General features: G+C 46.3%; 1 protein-coding gene across 1 annotated transcript; it reads right to left on the reverse strand.

The window, feature by feature from the left end:
• Positions 1-8176: 8176 nt before the first annotated feature.
• On the reverse strand, positions 8177-9203 carry LOC146058524 (type-2 angiotensin II receptor-like). Its single transcript, XM_083170813.1, has one exon. The coding sequence runs from the start codon at positions 9201-9203 to the stop codon at positions 8208-8210; it is 996 nt and encodes a 331-aa protein (XP_083026939.1). The 3' UTR covers positions 8177-8207.
• Positions 9204-22451: the final 13248 nt, after the last annotated feature.

Consider the following 22451-nt stretch of genomic DNA (forward strand, 5'->3'; position numbering starts at 1 on the left):
AGGCGGCGGAGGTCTGGTCTCCGGTGTGTTCCCTGCTGTGCTGCTCTCCGGCCGCCGCTACCTGTGCCTGACCCAGCTGCTGGTTGCTGGGGGCGGCGTGAGTGACCCGGCTGTGCAGTGCAGGGCCCGGGGGATGCACAGGGGTAGGCAGTGCAGGGAGGAATGTGCTATATATATGATGTTGTGTGTGTTGTATAGCAGCCGTTCTAGGGTTCCTATATGCTGGGCTTGTACCTTACTGTTGGGGACCCACCATATGAGGTCACCTGGCCTAAATGATGCTATGCCCCTCAGTGTCCCCCCTTATATCACTGAGTATACTTATCCAGATTAGCTGTGTTTGTAGTACTGAGATTTTTTGTGTGGAACTACAAAGCTCAGCATGGTAGCACCTCTGATGTTTGGAATTGGGGTGTTGGCCTGGAAATGCTATATGAGTCCCCTGTGGCGGTGCCTATGTACAGCAGAGCATAGGGATACTGGCGGTACCCGTGCCTGGCACCAGGGTAATCACACACGTGCACTGTGTAGGGTGGCAGTCAATTCCGTATATGCCCCCACTGTCCGTGTGTATAATGGCCACATGTATATGCCGCTGCCCGTGTGTATAATGCCCACATGTATATGCTGCTGCCCATGTGTATAATGCCCACATGTATATGCCGCTGCCCGTGTGTATAATGCCCACATGTATATGCCGCTGCCTGTGTTGATCATTTAAGTTAATAATTTTTATATGGCCCCCGATGGATTTTATAAATATCGAAATGGCCCTTGGTAGAAAAAAGGTTCCCCACCACCTGTACCTCTGGGCACACCCACACGGAGGGGCCACTTTTGGTGTCGCCTGGGCCAGCATAAGGTGCGGTAGCACACAGGCAGCAAGGGGACATGGGAGTCGGCCACACCACCAGCAGGACATACCTGTCCCTGATGAACCAGGAGAAGTGGACAGTGACCACTTGGCAATGAGCATGAAGCCCCCTTGGCATCGAGCTTGAAGCCCCTAACATCAAGCAAGAACCCCCTAGCAATGAGCATGTAAGTAAGTGGCACTTATGTGTCAAATATGTAATGGGCATTATGTTGTTATATAGTATGTAATGGGCTTAATGATGTGTGGCACAATGTGTAATGGGCATTATGGACTTATGTGTAATTGGCATTATGGTGTGTCAGGGTTGCCGACCCTCCCGCATTTAGCGGGAGTATCCCGTTTTTTGCTCCTTCCTCCCGGTCTCCCGGTAATGTGAGGTATCCTCCCGGTTTTTTAGCCCGTCTGGCAAAAAAAAAAAAAAAGTGACTGCGCATGCGCTAATTACAAATTCCCGAGGCAGACGCCGCTGCTGTCCGGCCGGGGATCTGTCAACAGTGGCTACACTGCCTACAGCGGCAGCGCAGCAGAGGGCAGCCATCGGAGCAGGAGCAGCAGAGGGAGCGGCACAAGCAGCAGAAGGCAGCGCTGCAGATAAGATGGTAAGATAGCGGCTAGCTGCCTCGTGCCTCCCTCCTGCTTCTCTCCCTCTGCTCCCATTTTTTCTTTAATAGGGTTCCTTCTTTTAAACAGTGCTACGGTACCATTTAAAAATGTAATTTAGATAGCTCCGCCCATGGCCACGCCCCATTTTTGTGCCGTAAATGGGGCAGGTCCATGGGCGGAGCTATCCAAATTACATTTGAGAGCTCCCACGCCCCCTAATTAGCTGCCCTCTCCCTGGTCTCCCGCAAAGGGGAGATGAAAAGTAGGCAAGTATGTGGTGTGTGGCTTTATGCAGGGCCGTTGCTAGGGTGTCCGGTGCCCTCCTGCAAACCATCAATTTTGCGCCCTTTCACATTGCCATTGCAACAAGCTGCAGCACGATTGTGGGAGCATATGCAACATGCGATCCTATGGAGGATCTCGGGTGCATGTACATGTATGCATACACCATCTCAGTGAGGTGTCCACAAAATATTGCAGGCACTAAAGGTGCCCATACACGCTGCGAGAATCGCATACGTTATGGGCTAGATCGCATCGCACGGCATACATGCAATGTATGTGCGATCCAATCCAAAAGCATTACAAAAAGTATGTGCAGCACATACTTTTTGTACTGTGCGATGCGATGCCCGCAGGAGCGCACATCGCATTGCATGCTGCTTTTGCAGCGTTTATGGCCACCCCTCTCGTGACTGAGGGGAAAGGAGGGGAGAGATGGAAGAAGAGGGGAGGAGATAGAGGGGGTGGAGTGTTGAGGACTGGCAGTGGCACTGGCACAGCACACTGAGAAGAGGGAAGGAAGGGGAGGCGGCGCTGCTGCAAGTTCATCATTTGATTGACAGTTGACAGGCGCAGGGAGCAATGGGTAGGGGGCAGATCTGGACATCACATGCCATCCAGGCATTCACAGACAGCGCTACATGCCTCAGCGCAAGTGTCCATGAGGAAGAGGGGCAGGTCGCAGGAGGAAGACAGTGTGTGCGCGGTGCAGGGAGCTACTCAACCTCTCCATACTGCTGCCCGCTGTCAGACAGGCGCTGCAGGCGGCGTGCACTCGCGGTGCAGGGAGCAGCTCTTTATATTGCCGCCCGCCTGCTGTCAGACAGGTGCTGCGGGCGGCGTGCAGGAGGCAGTGACAGTGAGGGCTGAAGCAGCTTTAGCAGAGCAGGGAGGGAGACAGCGCCTTTTTAGCATGACGCCTCCCTGCAAGTGATTGAGTCTGGGACCACCCATTACCATATTTCTAGATTCGCCTATGCTTAGAATGGCAAGTGCGCTCTGGAAAAGGGGCACAGCCTCGGGCAGGAGGTGCATATCAGACATAGTGGTTGCTGCAATCACATGAAAGTTCCCAAATTGCAGGTACATAACTCAGTGTATGGGGCCTTTACACTTGCCTTTGGGACTGATTGTTATTTACACAGATTGGCGTATAGAAATGTGGACCTCATTCAGGCCTGATTGCTATTGCACTCTAATGTACAGAGTGCAGATGTTCGGTACCTTGTTCATGTGCACAACCTCTTCCCTGCGATGCAGGGATGGCATCTCACAGTCAGTGATTGACCATCTGATGCCATTTGTGGGCAAAGAGGCCAAAAATCTCTGTCATTGTACATAGACTTCCTGGCCTCTGCAACGGTCAGCTTCCTCATCTCCATGGGTGCCACAGGCAGAGACGTAACTAGAACGCTTTGGGTCCCATAGCAAAATTTTGCTATGCCCCCCCCCCCCCCCCCCCTCATGCCACTGAGAGATAAAAAAATGATGCTGGTAAAAGAGGGGTGGTCAGGAAAAGAGAAGGAATGTGAGAAGAGAAGGAGAAGAGCATGAGAGAAGGAGAGGAGCAAGAGAGAAAGGGAGGGGTATGACCAGGAGTGAGAGAGAATGTTGGAGGGAGGGAGAGATTCTGAGAGACACAAGGCCTCATTGTAGTTCACTCTTTCTGACAAAATCCTTCTTAGATGGATAAAACCATGTGCACTGCAGGGGCGCAGATGTAAAATGTGCAGAGAGAATTAGATTTGGGTGAGTTATTTTGTTTCTGTGCAGGGTAAATACTGACTGCTTTATTTTTACACTGCAATATAGATCTGACTTTGAAGTAAAACCCCACCCAAATCTAATTCTCTCTGCACAAGTTACATCTGCCCCAACTGCAGTGCACATGGGTTTGTCCATCTAAGAAGGATTTTGTCAGAAAGAGTGAACTAGAATAAGGCCCTCAGTGCCAGGTAGAGCGACAGAATGAGGGAGAGAAAGAGAGAGGAGGGAAGAGAGGGAGGAGAAATGGAGGAAATAGATATATGTGGAAAGAGATGGGAAGGAGAAAGAATAGGGGCAGAGTAATGGAGGGGGAGAAAGAGAGGGTTGAGAGAAAGCAGGTAAATAGGGAAAGAACAGAAGAGAGAGAGAGCTTGTTACCTCCACATCGGCACGGGACCTCAGCGGCAGCGGATCTCCTCAGTGGCTTCTCCTCTGTGGCAGCGCATGTCCTCATTGGCATCCCCTCAGCAGCATATCTCCTCAGTGGTGTCCCCTCATATCTGGCTGCAAGCACCAGATCTCTTTGCCAGCGCCAGGAGCATTCCTTTTTCACAGCTGGTCACCAGGTATTGACGTTGAGCCCTGGCAGCCTCAGAGGCCCTTATTCTGATCGGTGCGGATATTCCCGCATGCGGACGGACCGCCGATGTTGATCGTCTGCGCATGTGCAGAGGTCACTCTGCGCATGTGCAGGCGATTTCGCCGCACGGATTCTTTATACGCCGCACAGGGGGCGTAGAGGGGCGTGAGGGGCTACTTAGCCTCATTACCCTATGCATACGCCCCGCGTTTCATGGGCGTTCCCATGCAAACGCGGGGCGTATGCATGGTAATGAGGCCGTGACGCGTGGGTACGGGGCGGGCATCTGACATCGCCGGATGTCAGCTGCCCGCCCCCATACATGATTTCACACGGACAAGTGTCCATGTGGTCTTGTGTTGCGGGACCTGGTGGAGCGTGCGGCCCTGCATTCGATGTTCGGCGACCATCGAATGCAGGGGCTGCTCCCAAGACGGAGGAGGCGTATCCCCGTCCAATTTCATGCGGATCGCCACATATCCGCGTACGGACGGGAGGTGGCGATCCGTATGGAAGGCGGGGATTCGCCTGCACGGTCGCGGCTGCATATTCTGATCGGGCCGCACCGATCAGAATAAGGGCCAGAGTGACAGGGGGGAGAGCAGAGGCTGGATTAGCTAGACCAGCTCCTCCCCTTCATTGGCCAAACCAAAGGTGCTGCTAGCGGAGGGGGGGAGAGGAGGCACGGCCCACGGTGACAGCAGGGGAAGAAAGGAGGGACGGGAGTCGAGACGGCGGCGCTGCGGCTACCTAATAAGAAAGATCTAATGGGTGCAGGGGATGCCTGCTTAGCCCTCGGCCCCCCAAAGGCCCGGGCCCCATAGCAGTTGCACCCCCTGCACCCTCCATAGTAACGGCACTGGCCGCAGGCCACCCAATACTGCCAGGGAGACCCAGTGCTATGTCCTTGGATGTAGTTCAGATCAGTAATGTAGCGCTTGGTGCTGCATTACCATATTAGTGCTATCCCATATTAGTGCTATCCCTGCTGCTTCCAACCACATCTGAATGAGGGCCATTGTATTTCTCTGCTTTAGATGTGAAGAAGAAAGAGAACTACTCATGCACTTGTCTTGCAGAATGAACTGCTCATCGTCATTGTTTATTTGTATGGTGCCCAAGATATAACACCTGACATTGTTGTACAGATGTGACATACATGGAAATTATTAACATGTACGGTAATAATGTGTACATGGTCACAGAACAGTGTAAAAAATGGTTGCATGTAATTAACACAACCAATCACAAAGCATACAGAAGCAAATTGGCATAAGACGTAGTTACAAACAAGGAAAACAGTGTAGACAGACAAGAGATAATAAAGTAGACGCAGGGCCGTTTCTACAGGCGGACAAGCCGTGCAGCAGCCCGGGGCGCCGCACGGCTTGTCCACCTCTTTTAAACAGCCGGGGCGCCCGGCCGGCAGCTGAGCTCACCCCATTGACGCCCGCCCGTCGCCGCCTCCGCCGTCGCTGCCTCCGCCCCCCTCCCTCCCCCTCTCCCTGTCCGCTACTCCGCAACGAACAGAGCAGGCACAGCCAGCGTGAGTGATTTCCGAGGGGAGGGGAGCGCATCGCGCGACGCTCTCCTTCCCCTCGCTCACTGTGTCATTAGGCTGTCAGCCAATCATAGGAGCTTGCGGGCTGGCAGCCAATCAGGAGCCAGCCCGCGAGATATGAATGGCTGACGGCTCAGGGACACAGTGAAAGCAGCAGCACCAACAGCACCAGCGGGGGACTGGAGGGGGAGACCCAGAGAAACAGTAAGTTGTGCTGCTTGCACTGTGGGGGCATATATGTGTCACTGTGGGGGCATATGTGTGGCACTGGGGACACATCCGTGGCACAATGGGAATATTTGGCACTGTGGGGGCATATATATGTGGCACTGTGGGGGCATATGTGTGGCACTGGGGACACATCTGTGGCACTATGGGCATATTTGGCACTGTGGGGGCATATATATGTGGCACTGTATGGGCATATGTGTGGCACTGTGGGGGCATATCTGGCACTGTGGGGGCATATATATGTGGCACTGTATGGGCATATGTGTGGCACTGTGGCGGCATATCTGGCACTATGGGCATGTGTGGCACTGTGGGGGCATTTATGTGTGACACTGTGGGGGGCATATGTGTGTCACTGCGGGGGCATATGTGTGGCATTGGGGACATATATATGTGGCACTGTGGGGGCGTATCTGGCACTGTATGGGCATATGTGTGGCACTGTGGGGGCATATGTGTGGCACTGTGGGGGCATATATGCCACTGTGGGGGCATATTAGTAAACGGCATGAGTTGTGCGGCAGCGGCGTGTGGGGCATAATGTGTAATAGGCATTACGGTGTGGAGAGTATTGTGTAATTGCCATCACAGTGTGGGGTGTAACGGGCATCATAATGTGTAATTGTCATCACGGTGTGCGGCGTAATGTGTAATTGTCATCACGGTGTGCGGCGTAATGTGTAATTGTCATCACAGTGTGCGGCGTAATGTGTAATTGTCATCACAGTGTGCGGCGTAATGTGTAATTGTCATCACAGTGTGCGGCGTAATGTGTAATTGTCATCACAGTGTGCGGCGTAATGTGTAATTGTCATCACGGTGTGCGGCGTCATGTGTAATTGGAATCACGGATAAATAGTGTATAATGATTCAAGTAGCCTGTCTTTGTTTGGCCTTGATCTGTGAGGCGTACTAGGTCACTGTGTGGGCCTTTATATTTTTATGTCACTGTGTGGCCTTCACACAGTGACATCACAGTACAATGACAATTCCTGCGGTAACCAATATCTGGACCTGCAGGTTGCAAAGGTGTGATGTAAGGTCATTGTTTTCCTGCTAGACCACGCCCTTATATTAAGCCACACCCCCTTTAAAAATAAACCACGCCCCCTATTTCGCCGCACGCGCCTAATTTTTTTCTATGACATGTTCATGTTTTTTTTGGGGGGGGGGGGGGGGCGCATTTTCATTCCTTTGCCCTGGGAGCTAAATTGTCTAGAAACGGCCCTGAGTAGACGATCCTGCCTATGGAAGGTTACATTCTACACAAATAGACAAATACTGCAGTACTCCACAATGTACTTTAACTGTACTAATAAATGTATGCTTATTTTACTATTTATTGCTTAAACAAAATAATCCCTGATTTGAAGATTAAAATATATAATGTTTTCGATGCTTGCCCGGGCCGGTGTCTGCATCTTCCGAGACAGCTTCACTAACACCAGAGGCTATCCTGACTAACCTAGTGTTCATTCCACTGCATCCTTTAAAACCTGCGCAGTTCCTCTTCCCTGTGTGGGACGTCGCTCGCTGCTGTGGTGCTTCTAGCACAGTGGGGTTTGTATTTCAGCACTGATATGGAGACCAGACCTGCACTAGAACAGAGAGCGACGCCCCAGGCAGGGAAGAGGAAATGCGTAGGTTTTGAAAGATGCAGGGTGCTAGAATGAACACTATTAACCTGAAGATTACTCAGATGACCAATGCAGAGTGATTTAATGCTGCGTCTGGGGACATGGATGATGTCAGCAAATGACAGAAGCCAGCAGAAGTCCATTTACACAAAATGCCTCCTGTAGCATTAACATATTATGACACAGCAGCTTCACGCACTGACACAGCTGCTGAGCAATCTGTGTATATTTTTTAAACGGGCCTTCTGTACCCTATGTGGCACATGTGCTCAGATTAGACAAGGCTTCTGTCATTAAATGTTTAGGCCAAGCAAAAAGTTAAGGGGGTATTCAATAAGGGATTCTGACTGTCGGAACATCACGACAGTCAGAGTCCTGGGCCGTGTTCGTCCAGTTTGACAGTAACTCGACAGTCGGAATTCAATGTTCTGGCTCTCGAGTGTCGTAAATTCTGTTGTTCCTGCAAAAGTGTCCGCAGATTGTTGAAAACTTGCCGTGAATTTGTCAATCCATGGTCTATTATTACAATACATATCCGACTTTAAAAAAGTCAGATCTGACTGCCTTCAATTGAATAGGCGGGTGTTGATATTTCCCCTATCGGTAAATATCAGCACGTATTGAATACCCCCCTAAGTCTTTGCTTCTAAATGACACAATATTTTGGCCCTACAGGGAAAGTTTTAGTGCTTTAATAAGTTGATTTTGGAATCTTTTGCTGGCAAAACAGTAAAGAATAGGATTTACACAGCTATTGGAAAAAGCGATACAAACAGTGAATGGTATTACAACATTAATTGTGTGAATTGTTGTGCAGTTGTGAATGAATTGGAATCGTGCCAGCAACTTGAGGAGGTTAAAAATGTGAAATGGCAACCAGCATATTAAGAAAGCAAGCACCATTGATACCACCACCTTCAGAATGTTCTCACTTTTTGTCTTCTTCACCTTATTAGATGCTAAAATGATTTTATATATCAACCAATAACAGATTCCCTGAATGCAAAAAGGTACCACAAATCCAACTACATACTTCATGGATTCCACAAATATTGGCCAAAACATGCTGTTTGGAGGGTATTTCATGGTGCAGATGGTGTGATGGAAATGATTGGAATAGTAAGCCTGACGGAAGTACATTGTCGGAGTGCTGATAGCACAAGCGGAAACCCATATAATAATTGTTATAATTTTTGCTTTGGTAATGGTTCGGCTTTTGAGGGACTCCATTGGACACACAATGCCGAAGTAACGATCTATACTGAGGCAAGTGAGCAGGAAAATGCTGGCATACATGTTCACTGATGACATAGTACCGCAGAACTTACACATAGCGGAGCCAAAGACCCATTTGTATTTCCCTGACATATCCACTGCCCACAGTGGTAGCGTGGCAAGAAAAGACAAGTCTGCAATAGCTAAATTCACAATGTAAATATTGGCCACAGACTTTGCTTGAAGACAGCATGTGAGTCCTACAACTACGATTGTGTTTCCAAGAATCCCTATTATAAATATGATCATGTACAGTATTGGAATCAGAACAAAATGATAGGCACTGTCGTTGTTGAGGGATGAGCAGTTCCCAGAGGCAGCAGCACTGGCATCCTGCAATATGACATGCTTAAGCAATTCAATTGATGTATTTGAAGGGAATAAATCCATAGTAATTTATATTCCAGGACCTGAAAAGCAAATTAAATATATTATACTTAAATTGCCATATTGTGCTTAAGAAGATTCAGTACAGTTATAGTTTACACAGCCTATCAAGTTCCTGAGTTTCATACATACACCCTATTAATAGTTATACAGTATTTACCATTAGATGTCGTAAAACAAATGTATAATATATAAATCAGCATTGTAATTGTGGTCAATGCTTTAAGAAAGGAAGTGTGATTATTGAATATAGAAGGCATTTTTCTATAAATGCAAATTATATGTTAATATACATCTTCTCCTGGTTCTCAGTACTCGAAAAGGATCTAGGAGTCCAAATAGACAACAAACTGGGGTGCATGGACGTGCGGTGAGGTAAATGGCTCAAGAGTGCCTGGCAAGTACCAGAGCCAGATATACACACAATATATGAGCCATGGGGTACATACCAGCATTATACACATGTGCAGCAGTATATACTGCTGGAGATTCACTCAGTTTTGATAAGAGATGTGCAGAAAAGGTAGCCAGATGAGGCACTGCCTCACCTGCCATAGACTTTTTACTCCAGCTTTTTACTATAAAAAGAATAATAAAAATAAGAATTTATTTATAAATTATTTGTATTTTTAACATACTTTATCAATTCAAAATGCCAGCATATGCGCTAGTACTGTATAACAGGAAAGGCTGTGCCTCACCTCACCGCACGCCACTGCTGGGGTGTAGTGCTCAATGTAATATAGCAACAAAAAAGGCCAACAAAATTCTCGCATATATTAAAAGGGGCATAGAAACTAGTGACTCAAAAGATATTATGCCTCTGTACAAATCATTGGTTAGACCGCACCTCGAATACGCAGTGCAGTTCTGGCCCTGCACTATAAAAAAATCATAGAATTAGAAAAAATCCAAAGAAGAGCAACAAAGCTTATTAGGGGAATGGAGAATTTAAGCTACGAGGAAAGATTAAACAATTTGGGACTATTTACACTAGAGAAAAGACGTTTAAGGGGGGGATATGATGCTCAACATGTATAAATATATTAGGGGCCAATATAAGGAACTGTCAAACACCCTTTTTTCTACTAGAAAGGAATCTAGGACGCGAGGGCATGAGTTTAGATTAGAAGAAGAAAGATTTTGTTCATCTAGAAGAAAAAATTTCTTTACAGTCAGAGCAGTCAAACTTTGGAACTCTCTTCCTGGAGAAGTGGTGTCGGCAGACACTATAAATACGCTTAAAATAAGGTTGGATAAACATTTATTGGTTAAAAACATCCATGAGTACGAATAAGTAACATAATCTGTCTTTAAAATATCAGAACATACTATACAAGGGATACGCTACTATAAACATAGGTTGAACTAGATGGACGCAAGTCTTTATTCAGCCTCACCTACTATGTAACTATGTTATGTGCACATGCACTAATTAATCCCAGTAAGCTTTAATATCTAAATTATTATTCAATCAGCTATTCTTTGTAAGCGGTTATTATTAAACTAATGAGTATGGGTGCCCTTACATGTGGGGGTACCACCCCTGTTGCCCTTCCTTTAATCTTGTCCTGCCGTTAGGTCACTTGTTACCCAAATCCTTTGTCTAGCAATGGCCAGTGACTGCCTGATGATATTGTGCATTTGGTTCTCGTATCTGCATAGCCTTGCCTATGGTCTATGTCGCTACGTCAAGAGCATGAATCTGAGATTACAAGATTTGGGGAGGATGGAGCAGGTGTGAAGTGAGAAGAGGAGAGGAGGAGAGGCCCATATAGGACAATTAACAGGGGTTGTGGACTAAAAATAAGATATATCCCCACCCCCGCATTCTAATTCACGAGATGCATTGGGAGTGTGTACGTAGTGGGTGCACACATCTTACTTTGCTTACTGGAAGGAGCTCCCTCCTCCACAGCTGGCTCAATGTTCCCAGTGATAGAAGATGGTACATGTGAATTAGAGAGCAGAGACTCTGGCCTTAAGTATAGGTATACTTGGGAGGGGAGCAGCAGATGCGGGCCCCACTAGCAGCCAAGGGTCTGGGTAATTAGTACCTGCTCCCACCAGTGCTACTGGAGATTGCATACAGGTAGTAGATGGAGATTGGGGTTGAGCTAGAGGTATAGAAAGAAAAAGGATGGTCAAGGAGGTAAGAGGACAAGGAGGTAAGAGGTAAGAGTGTAAGAAGACATTGTCACAGAGGCCAATGGAATAGAAAACTTGAAACAGATTTGGGTGCTCATGTGTGGGAGCAGAAAGGTTGTGAAGGATTAGAATAGAGAAGAGGCATTGGAAATACATTGGTGGCCTTATTTAAGGGCAGTTTCTGTATAGTGGAGGTAATAGAAACAAGATTGAAAAGTATCAAGAATGGAATGGAAAAAGAAGGATGAGATCAGTCTCAGGGCCGGTGCAAGGTTTGTCAGCATCCTAGGCAAATTCTGCCACCCCCCCCCCCTTTCCCACCCGCCCCCAAATTCATACACATAAGTATCCACATACGTACCTACTGCTGGTCTGTTCAGGTGATCCCCTTTCCCACTTGCCAGCGGGCAGCTAGAGGAAAGTGTGCATGCGACAGCAGGTGGAGGCTAGTGGGCAGCAGCAGAAAGACAATGCTAGCGGGCGGGTGACAGCAGGAGGCTAGTGGTCGGCAGCAGAAGGAGGATGCTAACAGGTGGGCAATAGCAGGAGGAGGTTAGCGGAAGGGCAACAGGAGGCTAGTGGGTGGGCTGCAGCAGGAGGCTAGCGAGCAAGCAGGAGGAGGAGGCTAGCGGGCAGGCAACGGTGTCTAAAAGCAGTGACTGGTATCATGGCAGATTGTAATGGCAGCCTTACCCATAACGGCACCAAACACATCTGTGTAACTTGCCTAATGGGCCAGCGCTGGGCATCAGCCAAGGACAGCAGACCGCCCCCTCAGGTCTGGGGCCCATAGGCAGCTGCCTAAACCTGCCTAATGGAAGCTCCAGCCCTGATCAGTCCATAAAAATTCTCTAAGATAGCTTGGAGACAGGAGAAGAAACAGTAGATGGAGAGGGAGGACGCAGTGGCGTAAGTTCATCCCAGTTGCCCGGAGGCAAGATGAAAGTTGTTGCCCCCCCCACACACACACATTATTCAAAATATATATAGCCCCTTTATAGGGGAGAGGGAGAGAGAGAACACATATATATATATATATATATATTTCAGAACTCAGCCACAGAAGCAATTTTGATGGCTTTCAATTAATGGATTTAAACTGGCAGTGGTGGAGAGGTGCCCCCTTGAGAGCAGGAGCCCAGCGGCAGATGACTCCATTGCCTCCCAGAGTTCTGCCACTGGGAGGGCGGAACTGTGCAGTATAGAAGGATAGGTTAAAGAGATGAGCCAGCTTTCAGAAAAGAGAGAGTGATGGAGGTGAGAGGTGCTAAGGCTGGGGAGCAAATATATGAGTGAGTTGATAGAGAACTTGAATATAGATAATGATAATAATAATAATAATAATAAGCATAATTCTCAGCATCAGCTAGTTCGACCCCTTGTTTCTATTCCTTGTTTCTACTTTAAATTTCTTATCTCTTAAAGCAAAAGTTTCTTTTTTTTATGTAGGTGTAAAGAGGTTATTGCATGTGAGTCAGAATCAGGCCAAATACATGGTCATACACAGGGCTTAAAGTGGTCCTGGAGAGGTGGTGGAACTCATTTCCCCTGACATTGACAGCCACCCCCCTCCCCATTAGGTGCCATACATTCCATACTTTATAATGGGACAGTGGTCTCACAAGGAAGAGGTGTGGTCAAACAACAGTATACCCAATTAATATGATGCCACACAGTAGCATCATTATATTCACATTACGCTGCATGTAGTGCCCCAGATTCATATTACACCACACAGTAGTGTCCCTTATTAAAACAGTAGTGCCCCTTATTAAGGTTACACTACACCAGGCATGTCCAAACTGTGGCCCTCCAGCTGTTGTAAAACTACACATCCCAGCATGCCTTTCCACAGTTTTAGCATTCCATAATAGAAAAACTGTGGCAAGGCATGATGGGACTTGTAGTTTCATAAGCAGCTGGAGGGCCATAGTTTGGACATGCATGCACTACACAGTAGTACTCCTTATACATGTATCCCACACAGTATTGCTGCCTATACAAATAATGCCCGTAATAGTGCTGCTTATACACATATCTGCCTCCATCCAGGAATTCCATGCCCTGTGTCCCTCCAGCAGCTTCCCCTCCTCTGTGTCCCTCCATCCCCCTCTCACCTTGCCTTCAACATGCTAAGAGCTTGCTCCTCTTAGTGGCCTTCTTCACTTCAGCGATGGAGACGACATGACATACGCCGTGCAAGAAATGGAAGCTGCTGGGACAGGTTTTCTGTTGCAATAACTGTGCAGCGCTGTGGTGGTGGTAATCAGTTCCCCCTACACTTACAGGTGGTGGAACTCAGTTCCACCCTGTTCCCCCCCACTTTAACCCCTAGTCATACAATCAGCCACCTTTACATAATAATAAATGCATGGGACACATACAGTAGCTGTATTTGCTTGGTGTCATTGGACCTGACTCAGCAGCAGTTGCAGTTTTTTAGTTCTCTCACATGCAGGGATCTTCCCAGCACAGGACAAGGCCCCAAGGCAGCATTTACACTTTCTCCCTACAATGCGATTGCAATAATACTGCAATCACATTGCAGAAATGGCTGTAGCCGTAGTAGTAAGAATAACCCCCTCCCTTTAAAGCTGGCTGTTAAGGTAGGCTCAGCACCACCATTTTTCGGCTCACAGTGGATGCGTATGACGTCACGCAGCTGCTCTGAAACCAGTCCCATTAAACGCTGTGTTGCCACCCCCACGGACACTCAAACTTTGATCCCATTCTGTCACATTTTGAGCTTTTGAGTGCAAAAATCATCTCATATTTATTATCGCACTTCTGTGTGGCGTGCTGAATCAGGCCCAATGTTCCTTTATACTGTATGTGTGTTATTCTGTAGTGATGTAGTTATGATGAGTAATACACAAATTAAGTATACTGTATTTCTGATATGTGTAGTGATCTCAGAGTCGTGAGACTCAGATAAGGTGTGTACACACTTGTACAATTTAGACTATATTACAATTTAGACTATCTGCATACAATATATACAATTTAGACTATCTGCATACAATTTAGACTATCTGCATACAATATATACAATTTAGACTATCTGCAGGGCCGTAACTAGGGGGGGGCTGGGGGGTCACGCGCACCGGGCGCTGGAGGTGAGGGGCGCTGTGAGGTCCGGTGACAGGTGTGTGGACGCTGTAGCGACATGTTACTTTGACTCCGTCCATCTCCTACTAGCGCGGCTGCAGGAAGCGCTGATGACTTCGAAAAGACTTGCCGGACGCTGATTGGCTGTATTCAGCCAATCAGCGTCCGGCAAGTCTTTTTGAAGTCATCAGCGCTTCCCGCCGCAGCGCTAGTAGGAGACGGACGAAGTCAAAGTAAGATGCGGCTACACCATCAGCAGCATGGGATGAGGAGGAGAAGGGCAGCAGCCGTGGCGGTGAGAGGACTGTGCGGGGAGGGGGGGGGTCTCCGGCGCCAGGGACAAGGCGTCATTTGGTCCGGTCCCCCCTGTCAGCTGCTAACTAAGCAGCGGGGAATAAACGCTGTGCGCATGCGCACAGCGTCTATTCCCGCAGCCAGGGGGCTGGGGGCATGGCTAGAGGCTCACAGAGCCTCTGGGTCATGCCCCCATAGCGGCAAAATGGGGGCGTGGCCTCGCGGGAGAACAGCGATTATAGGCCACGGCCCCAAATTAGGCCACTGGGGGGCACCAAATGACTGCCTTGCCCCGGGCGCCGGAAACCATAGTTTCGGCCCTGCTATCTGCATACAATATATACAATTTAGACTATATAGTGCAGATCTGCACTATATAGTCTATACAGTCAAGACTTTCTGGCTGCGATACGGGAGCACGCATCGGGATCGCAAGGGTTAAAACCTGTGCGATCTGCATGAGATTTTGACTAAATAGTCAAAATCTCATGCACATTGTACAAGTGTGTACACACCAATACATTTACTAAGATTGGAGTTCTATTGAAGATGGGATGTTGCCCATAGCAACCAATGAGATTCTATCTATTTGCTTCTAGAAGGTGCTAAATAAATAAGTAGGGGGACATTTACCAATCAGAATCTAGTTTTTATCTATTTAGCAACTCCTAGAAGATAATAGATAGTATCTCATTAGATTCTGATTGGTTGCCCATAGCAACATTAAATCTGAAATAGAACTCCCATTTTAGTAAATTTCCCCGGTAGAATCTGATTGGTCGCTGTGGAGGACATTTCATCTTCAATAGAACTTCTCCTTTTAGTAAATGTACCCCCTTACTATTTACAAGTTATTTAAATTAACGAATTAAGTATAGTGATTCCTATCACTATCCATTTATTATAATGACAGTGCCTGTGGCTTCTGACCGGAGATACAGATGTAATATAATTACCTCTTCCTGTATTATCAGAAGACAAACAAATGTCAGTGGTTATTGGCAACAGTCCATTAACAACAAATGGTTGGATGAAGTTGATGTAATCCTGAAATACCATATTTTCTGTCATTTACAATTTATATAGAAACAATGGGTGAGATTTAATAGGATGAGAGATTCAGAAAGTGAGAGATTTAGTAAGAAATCTCCAGTTTTTTTAAAGCGGCAATCATTTACACTGCAACATCAAACTGGTTTTGCAGTGTAAATGATTGCCGCTTTAAAAAAACTGGTGGTTTCTTAACAAATCTCTCACTTTTTGAATCTCTCATCTTATTAAATCTCACCCAATAAGTTATAAGCCTTATTAGTCTGTATGGGTCTGATTATGAGTCGAACAATGTTTTCCTTATGTGCATTTCTGCGCATGTGCATACACTGGGTGCGAGCGGGCACGGTGAACCGCTAGTTGTCCATCTCATTTACACTTAACGGTGTAGGTGGGGGAACGGCAGTGAGGGGACGCGCCCATGGGAACGCCTGCTTTAAATAAACTGGAGATTTCTTACCAAATCTCTCTGATTCTTCCACCCTATTACATTTCACCCTTAATTTCTGATCTAGGGTCAAAAATATATCACAGGGGCCCTTATTCTGCTTGGTGCGGCCGGAGCCGCATATGCGGCTCCGACCGTGCAGGCGAATCCCCGCCTTCCATACGGATCGCCTCGGCCGTCCGTACGCGGACATGTGGTGGTCCGCATGAAAATGGCGGGGGATACGCCTCCACCATCTTGGAGCAGCCCCCTGCATTCGATGGTCGCCGACCATCGAAGGCAGGGCCGCACGCTCCACCAGCTCCCGCACCCATAGACCTCACGGACACTTGTCCGTGTGAAAGCATGTATGGGGGCGGGCAGCTGACATCCGGCGATGTCAGATGCCCGCCCCCAACACATGCGTCACAGCCTCATTACCATGCGTACGCCCCGCGTTTGCATGGGAACGCCCATGAAACGCGGGGCGTATGCATAGGGAAATGAGGCTAAGTAGCCCCTCACGCCCCTATCCACCCCCTTTGCGGCGGTAAAAAAAATTGTGCGGCGATTTCGCCTGCACATGCGCAGAGTGCCCTCTGCACATGCGCAGAGCGAAAACATCGGCGGAACGGCCGCATGCGGCCGTTACCGCTTAGATCGGAATAAGGGCCAATGTGATCAAGCAATTGCTTAAACTTACATCGATTTTGCAGAAAGCTTCTGTATTACATTTTTAATCTGCATTTATTGTATTGAAATGAGCAAAGAAAGACGAATAATGTTTTATATTTTTTGAATATTAAAAGTTAGATTTTATCATACCATTATCTAATAGAAAACTCTGTTGATAAGCATGCCCCCCACTTGAGTTTCTTTTTATCTACTTGCCTATGTCTATATATATATATATATATATATATATATATATATATAGAGCTGGCTTTGGATCCACAGCAGTGGAATCACGAGGCGGCACTGGATGTGGTGCAAAATAATTTGTATTTAAATCATGAACGGCCAACAGGGTGATGGTGTACAAGACAGCAACATATATACATATACATATATATATATATATATATATATATATATATATATATATATATACAAAAAACGGGACGGCACTCCAATGGATTCAGTAAACCAAAAACTTAGGTTTTAATGGTGCAGGTGATGGCAACGTTTCGGGGCAGCGCCCCTTTCTCAAGCCGGAAAAACAACAAGATAGTGCAAACAAAAGAATACAGTGCTTAAATACCTTAAATCAAACATGTGGTGCCTCCTCCCCCTCCTCCTCCGTGCAGCGTGCTTCCTCCCGGTCCGCTCCGTCTCCTGCCCGCTCTCACCCGACTGGTGATGTCAGCGGAAGTGCGGGGGTCAGCTGAGGGGTCAGCTGAGCCGCTCTGGGTGCCGGGGGTGGCGTGGCTTCTGTTACCTAGGTAGCGGAGTGAAACAATAACAAACATTTAGCACATACAAATAATTAAAACAATTAACTAGTGTGAACAAACTACCAGGGATTTGTGTTTATATCTGGTGCCAAGTATATATTACTGATGCAGCAATCGAAGGCATGCATTCCTGTGTCAGACCCCCGTCATTGGGGATACGTGAAAGCTGGGGGATATTAACCCCCAGCTGCTCCCTATGTGTCTTTAGAATTTAAAATGTAAAAAAAACACTTGCATGGGCAGGACACCTATCAGGGATTAAATGGGTGGTCTCCGTGAATCTACTAGGTGACCTAAATTAGACAGTAGTGGTGTATTATCAGTTGTCTGGATGACTTAACACCTTGCCCTCCGTTCCCATGCATAACTGCCATATCTATGTTTTCAAGAATACATATGCTGGGTCAGACCTCACACATATTCAGATGATACTGCATGAGGTGTTTTAAGCCTGTGTGCCCAAATATATTAGTTTTTATTTAGTATTTTATTTTATTTTATAAATGGCCCTTGTTTATGGCGTGTACATGTTGCACATTATATATCCTGGAAACATGAACATCATACATGTAGGATTCCTGTGTCACTTAGTGTCACTAAGGACACCTCTTTTCCCGTGTGCTGTGTTCAAAGAAAACAGCCAAGCCATAGAGATTCATTCAGCCCCTTTGGCTGTACGGTGTCCATGCGGAAGATCCACTTGGACTCTAACTGTAATAAAGCTTTCCCTCTGTTACCACCTCTGGGGGACAGGGGGACCTGGTCAATGATCTTATGGTGTATGGTCGCCACTCCATGCTGTTGTTGTGCGAAGTGGCGGGCTACAGGCTGCTCACTAGTGCCACTGGCCAGTGCTGCCCTGATGGCTGTTCGATGTTGGGCCATCCTCTCCTTAAATTGCCGCTCCGTCTTGCCCACGTAACATAGGCCACATGGGCAGAACAGAGCGTACACAACAAATTTGGAGGTACATGTGAGGGCCTTGTCAATTTTTTTTAAATTTTAAATTCTAAAGACACATAGGGAGCAGCTGGGGGTTAATATCCCCCCAGCTTTCACGTATCCCCAATGACGGGGGTCTGACACAGGAATGCATGCCTTCGATTGCTGCATCAGTAATATATACTTGGCACCAGATATAAACACAAATCCCTAGTAGTTTGTTCACACTAGTTAATTGTTTTAATTATTTGTATGTGCTAAATGTTTGTTATTGTTTCACTCCGCTACCTAGGTAACGGAGGCCACGCCACCCCCGGCACCCAGAGCGGCTCAGCTGACCCCCGCACTTCTGCTGACGTCACCAGTCGGGTGAGAGCGGGCAGGAGACGGAGCGGACCGGGAGGAAGCACGCTGCACAGAGGAGGAGGGGGAGGCGCCACATGTTTGATTTAAGGTATTTAAGCACTGTATTCTTTTGTTTGCACTATCTTGTTGTTTTTCCGGCTTGAGAAAGGGGCGCTGCCCCGAAACGTTGCCATCACCTGCACCATTAAAACCTAAGTTTTTGGTTTACTGAATCCACTGGAGTGCCGCCCCGTTTTTTGTATACATCATTGGGCAGGAGTCATCCTACACCTGAGGAAGGCACCCTAACCATCAAAATCATCCACCAGCAACACGGAGTGCCAGATACCAGGGATTGATATATATATATATATATCAGCGGGTGCACCACTGGTTGTCACACCTTAACCCTTTGAGTGCCAAGTGAATTTGTCAAAATAGGTGTGAAAATTGCCGAGCAAACATTTTTCTTCATCATTATGACCTGTAATGTTTACATTTATTTAGCAAATATAATCTTTTTTTGCACAACATTTTTTATTTCAATTTATATAACAAATGTGAGCGATGCTGGCATTTTTAGTGGATATTTTTCACATCTCTCACAGAGACGTTGGCACTCAAATTGTTAAGGCATTATCAGTATTCTAGACTTTAACACTTATCCCTGAAACCAGTCTACTCCAGAGATACCCAATATATTACTGCTATATACTTTCTTTTATATCCTACGCAGTAGTTACTTACAAATATAAATATCAGTGGGCCAGATTCTCTAAGCTTCATAAGTGATCAAATGGAGAGTGATAAACAGCCAGCCAATCAGCTCCTACCTGCCATGTCACAGACTGTGTTTGAAAACTGTCAGACAGGAGCTGATTGGCTGGCTGTTTATCACTCTCAATTTTATCACTTTTGATTCTTAGAGAATCTGGCCCACAATGTTTAAGTTGCCTGATTTTTACTTAAAATGATAGCATGAGAAAAAAATGCCATGGGGTTTATTTGTAAAGCAGCATCTTTTCAAAGTAACTAGTCTTGTGTGTTTGCGTCTGCAAAATACGAATATGTATAACACACACCTGGTTTGGCAATTCCTAATAACGTTATTTTACATTCTGCAGTAAGAAAAAACAATATTGGCAGCTTTGAAATCTGCAGTTTAGTAAATAAACCTCTTGATCAATTAACAGGTTCTCATACTAAAGGTGCCCACAGACGCATCAATTATCGAATGCGTTTTGTACTTTTTAAGTACAAAACGCATCTTATGTACAATTATCGGGTGGTGTTTATGGGCTTGTGCGACGCGATGCGCGTTCCCGGGAGCCCGATATTGTATGTCTAAAAAAGTACGTGTTGCACGTACTTTTTAGACTACATCTGAAAATTAACAGTACAAACATGGGTTCATCGCATCGCATGCATCCAAGTGCACATTGCATCGCAAGCTGGAAAAAAAATTGTATAGAACCATTGTACAGTCAAAAACGCACAGCACAGTAAAATTGATGCGTCTGTGGGCACCTTTATACTATATGTAGCCAATTGTTGTTTTAAGTCTGAAACACATTGTTTTATCTAATAGTATTTGTCTACATCTGCTTTTTAAATCTACAGTAAAATTGTAATAATGGGGATATAAATCAAGTTACATAAAAGAAACAAAACATTATAACAGTTCGCTTGACACTTTGACATACAAAACTAAAAAAAATGATATCACTGACAATGTACAATACCCAGCAGTAATTTGGTCACACACTTTTTCCACCAAAAGCTCTAAATCAGTTATTATACAATGTATGGCATTTACTTACCACAATCCTTGGATAGGTCTGTTTTAGTTGATTCTGTAAATATATCCAGCCCTCTGTTTTCTGTTACTGGGATGAGGCTGCATATACAGTATAATGTCCACGCTGTGCTAAATCCTTTTGGGCAGTGCCCGCTGCTGAACACAGAGTTTGCTTTGCATTGTGCACTGAACACTATTACTACAATTTCCAGCAAATAAATATACATGCACAAGACTCATTTTGGCCATACACCAGCATTCGTACAGTCCTACCGCCTGTTATCACTATTGCTGGCTTAGTCAAAATTATATATTGGTAGTGAAGTTTTATACCCTGTATAGTGAGTTGGATTTTGACTTACAGTAGCTGAATCCTGTCTTATCAGCAGCAGGCTGTGGTGTGTCTGCCTTCTGGAACCACGCAGCCCCTCCCAACCAGTCATTTGTGGGAGATCTTCTGCTGTGAAATAACACTGCCTATACTGTGCGTTAGGACGATACTAGCTGCCTAGATGGAATGATAATCTGAAACTGTGGGGCAGAGGCGGATATAGACCTTATGGGGCCCTAACCAAGATACAGATTCGGGGCCCTTCTCAAACAATCCATAGCACTATATCTTGTTGCTGATTGCAGGCAGCATCGATAGAGTGCCTTGGTGAGTCCACAGTCTACCGATAAATGCTCAGCTGCATGAACATCTGCATTGGGTACAAATCTGAATCCTTTTCTGTGTCCAAATATTTTGATCCTACCAAAGAACATTAAAGGGACTTTGGGCGTGTGAGCAGGTCCATGTGATATCATGACGTCACGCGGTAGTCATGCAATCTTCCCCTGGAATGTATTAGATGGCCAGGATATCTTAATGGGGCCACTTGGGACGTGCAGGGTCCTAGGCAGGAGCCTAGGTTGCCTTGTGAAAAAATCCGCCTCTGCTGTGTGTGAGCAAGCAGTAGTCATTTGTTTGCCCGCACATGCTGAAAATCACCAAAACTGTTGTTCCAAATAGTTGGGAAAATACAAAGGTTTGATTATTTCCCAAATAATCAGTCTAGTGTAGGGGAAAGGTTTCCCCAGCTGTTCGATAAAGCGGCCCCTGTCATAGGTGTGGCATATTGGATTCACAATGCAAACGTCAACAGAGTCTAGGTCGACCACAAATGGTCAACATACACTAAAGGTCGAAGCAATTAAAAGGTCGATCTGGAAATGGTCAACACATGAAAAAGTCTACATAAGTTTTTTATGTTTTGTTTTTTTTTGTCAATTTGTAGATTTGATGACATGGATTCAAATGAGTGTACTGTGTACACTCACATGGCTCACGGCTTTGGGCTTCCACATGGATGGTAGAGTATAAAAAAGACCAAAAATGGGAAAAAAAAAACCTCACCTTGACCTTTTCATGTGTTGACCATTGCCATGACCTTTTGTGTGTGTCAACCATGTCACTGTCGACCATTTAGTGTTGACCTACTGACTGTCAACCTATCATCTGGTTACTCCCTGTCATCATTGCTGGCGATATTGAGCCCCCTGTCTTCATCAGCACTGGGCTGCAGCACCTTCACTGTGTCCCTAACATGTCCCCTGTACAATTGCACATCCACAGTCTGTCCTGCCAGCACCCCACTAACAGCAGTGAGCCCCATTGTCATCATTTGCTATGGTTCTTTCAGCTA

Source organism: Crinia signifera, chromosome 2 (genome assembly GCF_055691185.1).
Source record: "Crinia signifera chromosome 2, ASM5569118v1, whole genome shotgun sequence".
Classification (NCBI taxonomy): Eukaryota; Metazoa; Chordata; class Amphibia; order Anura; family Myobatrachidae; genus Crinia; species Crinia signifera.